At 46.6% G+C, this 15249-nt stretch overlaps 2 protein-coding genes across 19 annotated transcripts in view; one reads left to right on the plus strand and one right to left on the minus strand.

Annotated features, from left to right (window-relative positions):
* Positions 1–9658, plus strand: part of ACSBG2 (acyl-CoA synthetase bubblegum family member 2) — a 47043-nt gene extending 37385 nt beyond the window's left edge. For 7 of the 8 annotated variants that reach the window (XM_077979422.1, XM_015122616.3, XM_015122615.3 and 4 more), the window contains 5 exons: positions 1005–1222; positions 4046–4185; positions 4362–4608; positions 7030–7138; positions 9197–9658. In XM_077979422.1, the coding sequence (XP_077835548.1) occupies positions 1005–1222; positions 4046–4185; positions 4362–4608; positions 7030–7112 (688 nt within the window). In that variant the 3' untranslated portion in view covers positions 7113–7138; positions 9197–9658. The remainder of the gene's footprint in view (positions 1–1004; positions 1223–4045; positions 4186–4361; positions 4609–7029; positions 7139–9196) is intronic. The other variant, XM_077979420.1, reaches the window with a different exon arrangement.
* RFX2 (regulatory factor X2) overlaps positions 1–15249 on the minus strand; it is a 205281-nt gene that overhangs the window by 189479 nt on the left and 553 nt on the right. The gene's annotated exons all lie outside the window — the stretch shown is intronic.

Raw genomic sequence — 15249 nt, forward strand, 5'->3', positions numbered from 1 at the left:
TCATAAGGCAGCTCTTTGTAAATTTTAAATTTCTCAGGTCTGTCTCCATTTTTTCTTTTGCTAACCGGGGGAATACCTACATTTAACCCTGGGACCACTGGCCTTGCTAACAGTTAATCAAAGAGATCTCAGCAACACAAGGGGAAAATATTTCCTTTCCTGCATCCTAGAACTACCCTGGCCAATACTATCTCTAGGGGGAAAAAAAAAAAAGTAAGAAGAAGAATCCAGATTTCAAATAGTGCTACTCTGTTTTATGAAAGTAACTTTTACCTCTAAAGAGATTGTAGTTGGTTGTCATACTTAAAATTAGCTGTCTGAATCACTGCAGAGAGGTCTACCTATCTGTTTTCTTAAAAATGAGGGGTTTTTTTTCCTATCCTTAAGCCAAAAGCATTTTTTTCTTTGCCGGCATATGTGGAGATTTAAAAAAAAAACAAAAACAAAAACAAAAAACAGCCTGAAATGCTGTTGGATTTTCTTTTGTTTTTTGTTTTCGTTTGTTTTATGAGATAGAGTCTTGCTCTGTTGCCCAGGCTGGAGTACAGTGGCGTGATCACTACTCACTGCAGCCTTGACCTCCTGGGCTCAGGTGATTCTCCCAGCTCAGCCTCCGAAGTAGCTGGGACCACAGGTATGCACCACCATGCCCAACTTTTATTTTTTATTATTTTTGTAGAGACGGGTCTCTGTATGTTGCCCAGGTTGGTCTTGAACTCCTGGGCTCAAGCAATACTCCCTCCTCGGCTTTCCAAAGTGTTAGGATTACAGGCGTGAGCCACCGCACCCGGCCACCGCTGGGTTTCCCGGTTCACAAAGCCTTTGGGAATCTGACACGCTGGATTAAACACTGCAGCAAACACCTCCTTCTGTGCACTCGGGTGCATATCCAGCCTGCTGTAGTTGAGCAGAGTATTAGGTACCTAGGCTGAAGATACAGGCAGAGCTGGGTGGCTGATTTTGTCTCTATGAGCCTCAGTTTCTCTGCTTCTGTCCCCTGGCAGCTGTGGCAAGATCTTGACTGGGTGCAAGAATATGCTGTTCCAGCAGAACAAGGATGGTATTGGGGAGATCTGCCTCTGGGGTAGGCACATCTTCATGGGCTACCTGGAAAGTGAGACTGAAACTACAGAGGCCATCGATGATGAAGGCTGGCTACACTCTGGGGATCTGGGCCAGCTGGACAGTCTGGGATTCCTCTATGTCACTGGCCGCATCAAAGGTACCAGGGGCTGAGTTCTTTGGGAATCTCCTGCAAGCAGGCCCTCCCTGAACATTTAAGGGCCCAGCGTACCAGCACAAAGGCCACCCCCAGTTCCTCATCTTCCAAGAGGAGCTGTGCAGAAACACCTCAGTCTGTACAACCCATCTCTATCCTCCTGTCCAACAAACGTTACCCCTTGGTCACTTGGTATCCCATGGTCCACCCTCAGGCGGATGGACCTGCAAAAGACAAGCCTTGAAGCCCGTTTCAGAATAGCACCAGCCCAGAGGAAAACTCAGTAAGAGAAGGATAAAGAAATTCCTTGTGACATCATTTTGGCACCTTGATCCAGCCATACCTGAAGCCAGGGACCTTTTGAACTTTTCCGTTATATTGAGCCAACAGTTTTACTAAAAAAAAGTAAACTCAAACTCATTCAAGCTGGCTCAAATGGGTTTGAGTAAAAAAGTGCCATTTTCTTCCTCAGCATTTTCAGAGGACAACAATCTACAGAGTTGTAAGGATTAAAGAAAGTATAGAACAAGGATAAGCCAATTTTTCCTGAAGAGCGCCCTTTAGCAAACATTTTTGGGTTCACAAAACATGTCTCTGTTGCAGCTTCTCAACTCGGTAATTTGTAGCATAAAAACAGCTGTTGACAACACATAAAGAATGGGTGTGGCCAGCTGCCAATATGAATGTCATAATTTTTATGTGTCAAAAATATTCTTCTTTTGACTTCCAACAACTTAAAAATGTAAAATTCATTTTTAGCTTTTGGTCATACAAAATTGAATAGTGGCCTGGATTTGGCCACTATGGGCCATAGTTTGCCAAAACCTGATGGAGAACACAGTGCTTTTTTACTCAAACCCATTTAAGATGGGTTTAAATAGGTTTGAGGGGGGGAAAAAAAAAAGCAAAACTGTTGACTCAACATAACTGAAAAGGTCAGTTGGCCAAAAGGTTAGCTGGCTTCAGGCATGGCTGGATCTGGGTGCCAAAATGAGGTCATAAGAAATTTTAAAATTCTTTTCTTGAGTTTTCCTCTGTGCTGCTACTGTTTTACTTTTGAGAGAGGGTCTCACTCTGTTGGCCAGGCTGGAATACAGTCTCCAATTATGACTCACTGTGGCCTCGACTTCCCAGGCTCAGGTGATTCTCCCACCTCAGCCTCCTGAGTAACTAGAATTATAGGCGCATGCCACCACACCCCACTATTTTTTTGCAGAGACCCGGTTTCACCATGTTGCCCAGGCTAGTCTAGCACTGTGGGCTCAAGTGATCTGCCCACCTCAGCCTCCCAAAGTGGCAGGATTATAGGTGTGAGTCACTCCCCCTGGCCACTAGTGTTCTTTTTTATTTTGTTTTGTTTTGTTTTTTTGAGATGGTGTTTCACTTTTGTTACCCAGGCTGGAGTGCGGTGGCACAATCTTGGCTCACTGCAACCTCTGCCTCCCAGGTTCAAGTGATTCTCCTGCCTCAGCCTCCCGAGTAGCTGGGATTACAGGCGCACACCACCAAACCTGGCTAATTTTTGTATATTTAGTAGAGACGAGGTTTCACCATGTTGGCCAGGCTGGTCTCGAACTCCTGACCTCAGGTGATCCACCCGCCGCAGCCTCCCAAAGTGTTGGGATTACAGGCGTGAGCCACTGTGCCTGGCTGTTGCTTTTTTTTTTTTTTTTCCTGAGATGGAGTCTCCCACTGTCGCCCAGGCTGGAGTGCAGTGGTGCGATCTCGGCTCACTGCAACCTCTGCCTCCTGGCTTCAAGAGATTCTCCTGCCTCAACCTCGCAAGTAGCTGGGATTACAGGCGCACGCCACCACACACGGCTAATTTTTGTATTTTTAGTAGCGACGGGGTTCCACTATGTTGGCCAGGCTGGTCTCAAACTCCTGACCTGGTGATCCGCCCACCTCGGCCTCCCAAAGGCTATTCTTAAATAAACTTTGCCATCTGGTAGCAAGAAAGCTACCAACAGTCTAGGCTGACCTCTAACCCCGCAAGGGGACTAGAGTGTATCATTCTCAATGTTTTCAGCGTTTTAGGCCTCTCATTGGATCCTCGAGTCAAGATATGTCTCACTGTAAGGGGTGAAATATGCTGATTGGTCAGAGCTGGTCACATGCTCACCCCTGCAGTCCAACCCACCCAAACCACATTAAAAAGTGAAGAGTAGTTCCCACTCAGTACTCTTACCCCAAGAAGGCGTTACACACTTACGTCCATTTCATGGTCATATTTATTCTTACTGCTATTAATGACCACAGTAAAGGTGACTTTGTGAGTCTCTGGGACAAGGGAGAACGAGTTTGAGTGGGTGGGACAGAAAGAGGGAAGCATCTTAGGATGAAAGAACAAGTGACCAGTGGGTCTGGGGCAGGAGGAGACGCTGTTGAAGAATCTGAGAGACTAAGGGAGATTCTTGCAGAGTTTGTCAAAATTAGGGTTACTACACATGTCCCTGGGGCTAAGACTGGAATTACATTACATTCTGAAGGGGTTACTAAGTGACTAGGAGGCAACAGACAGGCAAGGTGTGGCCAAAAAGGCTTCACTATCTTTCAAGGAAGACATATTGGAAGAACCTAAAACCAGGGCATGGTGGACCAGGAGATAGGAAATGAATTATTAAGATGCTGTCCAAGTGGAAGTCACAACTTTGGACACTTGATGATAATTAAAAGTGGGTGGGGGAAGAGGGCCAGGTCCTCCTGTGCTTCTGGGACTTTCTGGGTGAGTGTTGGCCATGCCAGCAGCTGCCCTTCTGATCTCCAAGGGGCTGGGGGTTCCACGTTGTCATGGCTGGACGTGTACCAAGTCAAGCTCTGTTCCAGAAATCCTTATCACTGCTGGTGGTGAAAACGTGCCCCCCATTCCCGTTGAGACCTTGGTTAAGAAGAAGATCCCCATCATCAGTAACGCCATGTTAGTAGGAGATAAACTGAAGTTTCTGAGCATGTTGCTGACGCTGAAGGTAACATGGGTTTTCTGTCATTGGGGGAAGTCTCTGCAGCCGCTCTTACGTTCCCTGGCCCCACCCCAGGGTCAAGAGGATGCAGCTGTGGGTTCAAGACCCACTTCTTGGTCTGTGGGCCTGGGGAGGGGTGCTGGTCAAGGAGTATGTGTGGTGACAGAGGTGTCCGGGGGCAGTGTGAGATGAATCAGATGAGCGGAGAACCTCTGGACAAGCTGAACTTGGAGGCCATCAACTTCTGCCGGGGTCTGGGAAGCCAGGCATCCACCGTGACTGAGATTGTGAAGCAGCAAGACCCCCTGGTCTACAAGGCCATCCAGCAAGGCATCAATGCTGTGAACCAGGAAGCCATGAACAATACACAGAAGATTCAAAAGTGGGTCATCTTGGAGAAGGACTTTTCCATCTATGGTGGAGAGCTAGGTGAGTGGCCATGACGTTTGGAGACTGGTCCCTTGTTAGCATCCGGGACTGTGTGGGCTCTGAAGAGACGGGTCCTTTTCTGAAGGTCAGAGGATCTATGAGACCAGCCAGGGACCAGGAGAGGGATGCTGCCACCTCTAGCTAACTGGTCCCCAGCTCCTCATCTTGGAAATAAAATCCAAACTCCTTACTATAGCTCTACACAATCTCTCTCCTGCTGACCTTTCATTCACTCTGCACCAACTCTATGGGCTTTCTTGATGTTCCTGCAGCTCTCTGGGCTTTGTCCAACTGTAAGGCCTTTGCACTTGCCAGTCTGCCTCCCTGGTAATACCCTTCCCCCTCAATTCCTTGCCTGGATGGCTCCTTCTCATGGTCCAGGTCTCACCCTACAGGCCTCTTCCTCCTCAGAGCAGCCTTGTTACAGGACCACCAGGTTTGTATGCCCACTGCACACTAATATACCAATACACTGAGACAGCAAGGGATGCAGCAAAGACAGAGTTTAATTATGGCCAGGCACAGTGACTCACACATGTAATCCCAACACTTTGGGAGGCTGAGGTGGGCAGACTGCTTGAGCCCAGGAGTTTGAGACCAACCTGGGCAACATGGTGAAATACTATTTCTACAAAAAAATACAAAAATTAGCTGGATATGGTGGCATGTGCCCAGCTACTCAGGAGGCTGAGAGGATCACTTGAGCCCGGGGAGGTCAAGGCTGCAGTGAGCCACGATCATGCCACTGCACTCCAGCCTAAGCAATGGAGACCCTGTCTCAAAAACAAAAAATCAAACAACAAAAATAAAAATAAAAAAGGAAATTAAATTCCCTTGCAGGGAAGCCAACTGAGATGGAAAGAACCCTCAAATCTCTCTTTGAGGAATTCTGGGCTGGGGTTTTAAGGGGATCTTTGGGGGTGAAGGGCTGGAAAATTAGAGTCATTGATTGGTTCGGGTAAGGGGGATGAAATCATCTGGATGTGGAAGCTGCATTCTTTGGTAATTCAGCTCCTGTGGGGTCCTTCAGATCAGTGGGCATCAGTAGTTTCACTGGTATGCAGGACTTGAAAAGATATCTCAAATGGAAAACTTAACCTTTCACAATGCTTAATATGTTATCTGTAGAACAGTTAAGGGGAACTATATCTTGTGACTGGGTTTTTTTTGTGTGTGTGATTCTGGGGCAATAGGCAGACAGCTAGCTATGAGGAAGGGGTCAGAGAGCAAACTGACCTAATGATGAATGTTGAGTGTGTTGTAAGTATGGCTGATTTTAGTTTCTCCCCCTCCCTTCTTCTCTGATTAATATTATAAAGTTTTTAGGAATGGTTTCAGCCTTCCCTGACCATGCTGGCTTAAGTGGCTTGCCATTGTCCTTAATATTTCACCCTGTAGCTCACTGTCACCCCCATTATACCACCTTGTCTTCTTTAAAGCATCAGAACATGAAATTATTCTCTGTATGAGTCTTATTTTTGCCTCTCTTTCCCTATGAGGGAAGGGCTCACTCCAGAGTGGGGATACTGGATTCTACCAATGTACTTTCATTTGGGAGTTTGCTCTCAGTGCTTGGCTGTAATCTGACGGTGTGGATGGAAGAGTCAGAGCAAGCATGTGGCATTGAACAACCTGGGTTGAAATCCTGTCCCCTCTACACAGGGAAGTGACTTGTCCTACTGAGCCTTGTTTTTTGTTTGTTTTGAGACAGTCTCGCTCTGTTACCCAGGTTGGAGTACAATGGCATGATCACGACTTGCCGCTGCAGCCTTGAACTCCCAGGCTCAAGCAATCCTCCCACCTCAGCTTCCTGAGTAGCTGGGACGAGTGTGCTCCACCACGTGTGGCTATTTTCTTTTTGTTTTGTAGAGATGGTGTTTTGCCGTGTTGTCCAGGCTGGTGGTCTTCTCAACTATAAGCTGAAAAACAGTCCTTGTGGGGTTGCTTGAGACACGCAGAGAGGTCATCAATGCCCCTGGTGACTCAGAGGCTTTCAACGAAAGTCCTGGGCTGAGGGAGCAGACAACTCCCAATTTGAGTCTTGATTCTGCCATGCACTTGCTGGCTGACCTCAGAGGAACTGGTCCTCTCTATGTTCCAGTTTCCTCACCTGTAAAATGGGGATGGGGCATGGTTTGAGATGATGATATCCCTCCTCCATTGGGTACACAGTCCACATCAGGCACAGAATGCAGCGTGCTCTTCACCTTCCACCTCACAGAATCCTCACCACAGCTGAAGGACCACATGGAAGTTTTATCATCCCCATACAGATGACAAAAGTTACACACCCTGAAAGTCAATGGCACAGCCAGCCACCCAGCCTAGCCCGAGGCATGGGACTCTGTTGCCTGGTCATGCATGGGTGTATGGAATTTTCTTTTATCTCCGTAACTCAATTGATTTCTCCTTTCTCAATAGGTCCAACGATGAAACTTAAGAGACATTTTGTAGCCCAGAAATACAAAAAACAAATTGATCTCATGTACCACCGACAGCTTTGATGGAGCTGCTGTCACCTGTTCTGATGGTGAGATTCAGTTGCTTGGCTTTGCTGGGCTATGCATTCAGAGTCCAAGAGAGGGCTCCACTGTGTGGCAGGCAGATCTGTGATTGGAATTGCAGAACACACAGACACAGACACACACAGTTGCAGTGGGTTCTGAGCAGCAGGCTTCAACTCATACCAGGGTCATGGTAGGGTATGTAAACTCCTTCAACTAGCCACCAATGATGTGAGCGGTGCTTCCCGCCTTTTCTATTTGTTTCTAGAAAGTAGGAGGCAATAAATCCCAAATGTCTCTTTGGGTCTTATTTGGAGAAGGCCTTTTGTCAGAAACTTTAGTGGAGAAAGTTCTACTTGCCAGGAATCCAAGGAATGAGGTGTGTTGGCCCATTACACAGATTAATAAGGGATGGAGGCTTGAACTTCCACTACCCACCATTTCTCCTCTCCTCTCCTCTCCCCAAGGCATGTGCAGAGGGAGCCTCCATGACACCATGAATCACTGATAGTTTTTTTTGTTTGTTTTCTTCACTAGATGCACAATGCAGGCAGAAAGTAGAATGCATCTTCAATTGTCCTATAGGCTGCCTGTAACCTTCTCCTGGGCAAATTGTTCTAATGCCACCAGCCAACCCATGTTTTAGTTTGCTGGGGCTACATAACAAAGTACCACAGACTGGAGGGCTTAAACAACATAAATGTATTGTCTCACAGATCTGCATGCTAAAACTGTGAGATTGAGAGGCTGATTGGCTTGGTTCCTTCTGAGGGCTGTGAGGGGAGGATCCATTCCAGACCTCTCTCCTTGGCTTGCTGATGGCTGTCTTCTCTCTGTGTCTTCACATCATCTTCCCTGTGGGTGTCTCTGTGTTCAAATTTCCCTTTTATAAGGACAGGTTAATAAGATTAGGGCTCACCCTAATGACCTCATTTTAACTTCTGTAATGATCCTGTTTCCAAAGAAGTTATATCCTGAGGTACTAAAGGTTAGGACTTCAACACGTGAACTGTGGAGGGGTACAACTCAGCCTGTGACTCATCACATCCATTGTCCTTTGTTCAGTGTTAACTGGTTTAACCCTTCTGCACCTTCATGTGTCAATGTCTTGTGGGTGGGCCCAGCAGTTCAACGTACCACATTCATAATTCTTCATCTTTCGTGAGATTTCCAATTTCACTTTCCAGTTGAATGAGAAACCATTGGACATTGATGCAGGAGTGAGAGATGGACCCTCTTATACCAGTGCTGTCCAATATAGCAGCCACTGGCCACAATGTGGCCTGTCCAAACCAAGATGTGCTGTAATACATAAAACACACACTGGGCTTCAAAAGCTCAGCACTATATATATATTTATAATATATATATTATACATATTATATATATATAAATAAAATATCAGTATTTTAAAATTTTGATTACATGTTGAGATGATATTCTGGAATACTGGGTTACATAAAATATTTATTATTAAAAGTACTTTTACCAGTTTTAAATTTTTATTTACTTTTTAGAGACAGGATCTTGCTCTGTTGCTCAGGCTAGAGTGCAGTGGTACATTCGTACCCAGTGTTTTAAATGTTTTTGTGGGGATAAGGTCTTTCTATGTTGCCCAGGTTGGTCGCAAACTCCAGGCCTCAAGCGACCCTCCTGCTTCAGCATCACAAAGTGCTGTGATTACAGGTGTGAGCCATTGTGCCTGGCCAAGTTCCTTTTTTAAAAATGTGGCTGCTAGGAGAAAGGCGTGAACCCGGGAGGTGGAGCTTGCAGTGAGCTGAGATTGCGTCACTGCACTCCAGCCTGGGAGACAGAGCGAGACTCTGTCTCAAAAAATATAAATAAGAATGTTTAAAAAGTGGCTGCTATATATTATTAAATTGCATAGGTGGCTCCAGTAATGTTTCTTTTGGATAGTGCCACTCTAAAGTTCATTGTGGGGAGATTTTGGGTGATGGCCAATTTATAAATGGATCAATTCACTGGGGAATATTTTCATCATATGGTGACTGTGGGATCTTGGAGACTGAATGCACATATTACGAGAATCCCCCAGTGATAACTTGTGTTTCTCCTCTTTGCAGCCTTCGGCAGGAAGACCTCATTGCAATAAGTGAAATGCTGCTCTGGGTAGAAGCTCTTCCTGCTGTTTTTAAGGAGCCACATTCCTCCTTGGTCAGTTTCTTGATTGTTCGTCTGTTGAAGAGGTGCTCCCTAGAAGAACCTGCCATACGTTTCAAAGCATGAAAATCATCGTAGATCTTTCTACGGACCTTCAAGTCATGACCCCAGGGAAGCCTTACTGGGAAGTCTACCAAGAGCTGCCTGATTTGGAAGAAAGATCTGAACTTGTGGGTTCCCATTTGATTTTTTTTTTCTCCTCAGGGGACTTAAAGAGACATTAGAAAGAAAAAGCCTTCACAGATTTGAAGAACTGGGCCCCCAAATGAACTCACCTGCCTGGAAGCAACTGGGAAACCCTTCCAATAAGTTCTGATAATAAAGCACTTCAGGGCCCCATGTCTTGATTTTTGGCTTGACACAAATACTTCGTCCTTTATTTAGTGTGATGGGGAGGGACTTGGCCTCTGAAATCGGTTCTGGGTTCAGACTGTGACCAGCTGTGATTTCAACTGTCTGAGGCTCAGAGATTTTAAATCTGGAAAGTAGATCCCCATCTCGGAGGGTGGCCATGGAAGTTCATGGAGATGATGTACAGGGAATGCAGTGTCTGACTCCAGAAAGTCCTCGGTATGAGTTAATGGTTATCATCAACACAGTCAGTCTTGGTTAACTCAGGAGTCAAGGTATGACTCTTGACTAATTCCATCATTAGGGAGGAGTTTTGCTGTTGTGGTAAAATTCAATAAGAACAACTGAAAGAAGATAGTTTATTCCTCTCCCATCCAACAGTCCGTTATAAGCAGACCAGACCTGAAACGGCATATTCATAGTGTGTCCCTGAAATATTAGTAGGGAGAGTGGGAGAGGGAACATCTCCCAGGCTGGAGAGAAACAGCTTATCAGGAGCAACAAAACTCCCAGTGTCTCTTAAGGTTCTAGATACTGATCAGAGGCAGGCCAGAGACCCTTTTGAGTTCCATTTTTTAAATACACCAGAAATTTAAAATGGCATTCTCCTTGCAAAAAAAAAAAAAAAATTAACGCAATGCAGATAAGGCTAATGTCAACTTTGAGTGCTGTATTAGGCCATTCTTGCACTGCTATAAAAGAAATACCTGAGATGGGGTCATTTATAAAGAAAAGAGGCTTAATTAATTAGCTCATGGTTCTACAGTCTTTACAGAAAGTATGGTGCTGGTGCCTGTTCAGCTTCTGGTGAAGCCTCAGGGAGCTCGCAATCATGGCAGAGGGCAAAAGGGGAGCAGGCATGTCTCATGGCGAAAGCAGGAGCAAGCCAGAGGGAGTGCCACACATTTTTAAATGACCACATCTTTCCAGAACGCACTATCGTGAAGACAGCCCCAAGCCATGAGGGATCTGGCCCCCGCCGTGACCCAAACACCTCCACCAGTCCCCACCTCCAGCACTGGGGATTACAGTGCAACATGAGATTTGGGCAGGGACAAATATCCAAACCACATCAATGGCCCTCCTCAACTATTTGGTGGGCTTTTACTTTTTAATAAGTTAGTACAGTTGGTCCTCATTATTTGCCGATTCCGTATCTGCAAATTCGCCTCACCGCTAAAATTTGCTTGTAAACTCCAAATCAATATTTATGGCACTTTAGAAGTCATTCCAGGACATACACAGGAGTGAAAAATTTGAGTGGCCGACTGTACATTCCCATCTGAGGTTGAACAAGGCGATGCTCTGGCCTCTTGTTTCAGCTGTCACACTGTAAACAGTACCCTTTCTGAGGTATATCTCACGCCACATTTTCTGCATTTTCATGTTTCTGTTAGTAAACCTTTTTGAGTTTTTTTAAAAATAGAGCCAGGGCCTCAGTCTGTCACCCAGGCTGGAGTGCACCGGTGTGATCTCAGCTCACTGTAACTTCAAATTCCTGGGCTCGAGGGATCCTCTCCTGTCTTGGCCTCCTAAAGCACTGGGGTTACAGGTATGAGCCACTGAAATCAGCCAAACCCTTCTGATTTTATCCATGACTATACTGTACAATTTTGGGTCAATATAATTCTGTTTTATAGCTTGTTTCTACTGTCCATGTGATCTCCCCACTTTTAGGTTTTCTAGGTAGTTAATGTTGGTATATGGAAAAGCTGTTGATTTTTGTATGTTAATATTATATTTAGACACCCCACTGCTAACCTATTTCTCAAAATGTGTAAGCTTTTTACAGAGATGTGCATATCTTTTGCAAATATTTTTTCACTTCCTTTTCAATGTAGATTCCTCCTCAAGGAAATACAAATGGTTGATTATGTCAAGTGAGGGAAGCTCAAATACAGGAGAGGAATGTATGTGTTTTCTATAATGATTCTCACCCTGGTCTCACTGTTCTCTTAATGTTCTCTCAATGTTTTTTGAGAAACGACAAGAATCTGCTATCGTCAGGAAGGCTTTTAAAATTTAACTGTGGTAAAATATACGTAACATAAAATGTGTCGTTTTAACCCTTTGTTATTACACAGTTCAGTGGCATTAAGCACATTCACATCGTAGTACAACCATCAACACGACACATTTCTAGAAGTTGCATCTTTTCAAACAGAAACTTTGGATCCATCAAACAATTCCCCGTTTCCCCTTCCCCTGAAAGCTATCATTCTACTTTCTGTCTCTTGAATTTTACTACTTTAAGCACCTTAAAAGTAAAATTGTAGGCTGGGTGCGGTGGTTCATGCCTGTAATCCCAGCACTCTGGGAGGCCGAGGAGGGTGGATCACGAGGTCAGGAGTTCGAGACCAGCCTGGCCTATATGGTGAAAGCCTGTCTCTACTAAAAATACAAAAATTAGCCAGACGTGGTGGAGTGCGCCTGTAGTCCCAGCTGCTCAGGAGGCTGAGGCAGAAGAATCACTTGAACCCAGGAGGCGGAGGTTGCAGTGAGCTGAGATCATACTACTGCACTCTGGCCTGGGTGACAGAGCGAGACTCTATCTCAAAAAAAAAAAAGAGGGGGTATTGTAAGAATATTTGCCATTTTCTGGCTGGCTTATTTAACTGAGGATAATGCCTTTAAGGGTCATCCTTTTAAAAAGTTTTTTCAATTTTTTAACAATTTTTTAAAAATAGAGACAGGGTCTCCCTATGTTGCCCAGGTTTGTCTTGAACTCCTGGCCTCAACTGATCCTCCCATCTCGGCCCCTCAAAGTGTTGGGATTACAGGTGTGAGCCACCATACCTGGTCTCATCCATGTTTAGCACGTGTTAAAATTTCTTTTTTCAGGCTGAGTAATATTTCATCATGTATGTATACACGTGTGTGTGTACACATATATACGTGGATAAATTTAATTTATCCGTTCATCCATCAATAGACCCTTGGGTTACTTCCCCCTTTAGGCTCTTGTGAATCATACTGCTGTGTATATGGGTCCATGGCATGGTTCAGGGTCCATGGCAGAAACACATTCAGTGCCCAGAAAAGAAACCATGGGTGTATAAATACCTCTTCACACCCCTGCTTTCAATTATGCTTGGTGGGTAAATGAATTCATAAAACCCCAGGCACAGCGACTCAAAGTCCTTCTCTAACTCAGCCTTCCGGGAGCCCAGGGCTCTGTTTCCTTGACCTCCATGATGCCCGCACCTTATTTACCTCCTCCATCTCACCACTCTTCTTCCAGTTCCCTTGTGAACTGTCTCACTCAAAGCCAACTGTGTGGAGCAGGACTCTGGAGTCCCTCCCGCTGCCAGACTTGCCCCTGGCTCTTCCCTGGGGACTGTCACCTTGCAGACCACTGGCCTGTCAGAGCAGTGAAGGGCCTTCTTGGGTAGACCCTCCCTGCCCTCTAAAACTGGTCTCTACAAAGAGGCAATGGGTCATGTCTCCATCGTGGCTGTGGGCCACGAGATCCACAGTGATGTCACCAGGTTGGCCATGGACAGGAACATTCTGGATATCTGGTCTAGAGACCACTGTCCCCCTGTGGCTAGAATCCCTGTGGCTAGAACAGGGGGAGTGACCAAGAAGATAAAAAGGTAGAGTCGCCGGGCGCGGTGGCTCAAGCCTGTAATCCCAGCACTTTGGGAGGCCGAGGCGGGTGGATCACGAGGTCAGGAGATCGAGACCATCCTGGCTAACATGGTGAAACCCCGTCTCTACTAAAAATACAAAAAACTAGCCAGCCGTGGTGGCGGGCGCCTGTAGTCCCAGCTACTCGGAGGCTGAGGCGGGAGAATGGTGTGAACCCGGGAGGCGGAGCTTGCAGTGAGCCGAGATCGCGCCACTGCACTCCAGCCTGGGCGACACAGCAAGACTCCATCTCAAAAAAAAAAAAAAAAAAAAAGGTAGAGTCCAGAGGAGGGCATATAGTGGCTCACGCCTGTAATCCCAGCACTTTGGGAGGCCGAGGCGGGTGGTTCACGAGGTCAGGAGGTTGAGACCATCCTGGCTAACATGGTGAAACTCTGTCTCTACTAAAAACACAAAAAATTAGCCAGGCATGGTGGCGGGGGCCTGTAGTCCCAGCTACTGGGGAGGCTGAGGCAGGAGAATGGCGTGAACCCAGGAGGCAGAGCTTGCAGTGAGCCGAGATTGCGCTACTGTACTCCAGCCTGGACCACAGCGAGAGACTCTGTCTCAAAAAAAAAAAAAAGGTAGAGCCCAGAGTGGGCACTGCCTTCCCAATGACAGAGGGGCATGAAAATATGTTGTGGACACGAGGGAGGGACTGGGAGCCCACATATGTCAGCTCCCCCTGGGGATGAACTAGGCTGCACACCAGGTGGGGAATGGGTGTGGTAGATTCATTTCCTTCCTTCCATGCTCCTTCTTCTCTTCACACCGGCCCCCAACCGCCTTCATCACGTTTTTCCCTTTCTTTCTTTCTTTCTTTTTTTTTTGGAGACAGAGTCTCCCTCAGTTCCCCAGGCTGGAATGCAGAGGTGCGATCTCAGTTCACTGCAACCTCCACCTCCCAGGTTCAAATGATTCTTTTGCCTCAGCCTCCCGAGTAGCTGGGATTACAGGTACCCGATACCATGCCTGGCTAATTTTTGCATTTTTAGTACAGATGGGGTTTCACCATGTTGGCCAAGCCTCAAGTGATCTGCCCACCTTGGCCTCCCAAAGTGCTGGGATTACAGGCATGAGCCACTGCACCCAGCCTGTTACCTCTTTATTTATTTATTTTTTTTATTTTTTTTAATGAGACGGAGTCTCATTATGTCACCCAGGCTGGAGTACAGTAGTGTGATCTCGGCTCACTGCAACCTCCACTTCCTGGGTTCAAGAAATTCTCCTGCCTCAGCGTCCCGAGTAGCTGGGACTGCAGGTGTGCACCACCACGCCCGGCTAATTTTTGTATTTTTTAGTAGACACAGGATTTCACCATATTGAACAAGCTGGCCTCAAACTCCTGACCTCGTGATCCGCCCGCCTCGGCCTCCCAAAGTGCTGGAATTACAGGCGTGAGCTCCGGGCCCGGCCGCTTTTTACCTCTTTTAAGATGCTTCTCCCTCCTTCCTTTGCCTGGTCAGTGTCTACCCACTGTTCAGAGAAGCCTTCCCTGGTCACCCCCATGACTCGGCGGGAATCCTGTGCCTCCCTGTTGGACACTCCCACCCCCGCTGCCCGCTGTAGTTTCGTTTGAAGATCTGTCTGCCCGAGCCCAGCAAACTAGATGCCCCACACAAGAAGAAGAAAAACAAAGATACTTTGGAGACCATGTTTTCGGACAGATTCAGAGTCCATGACAGAAAGGCACTCAACACCCAGGAAAGAAAAACAGAGGTCGGGGTTCCTTGGCTCCTGGGTGAGGCTAGTGGGGTTCCCAAAGAAGCCAGTTTGAGATTGGGGGATCTAGAGCTTCAGGGCTGGCCAAGGGCAGTTCAGCCAGTGTCAGGATCCTTTAGGGTTCAATCTGTCTCTTCAGAAGTCGCCTGATGGGATAGGGGCATGGAAAGCACGGCCACAGGGTGCCAGGTTGGGTGTATGGGGGCTTGGGGGGTGCAGGTGGTTAGTTGTCAGAAGGGTCCAGTCCCTGGGG

The sequence above is a fragment of the Macaca mulatta genome, chromosome 19 (assembly GCF_049350105.2).
Source record: "Macaca mulatta isolate MMU2019108-1 chromosome 19, T2T-MMU8v2.0, whole genome shotgun sequence".
Lineage (NCBI taxonomy): Eukaryota > Metazoa > Chordata > Mammalia > Primates > Cercopithecidae > Macaca > Macaca mulatta.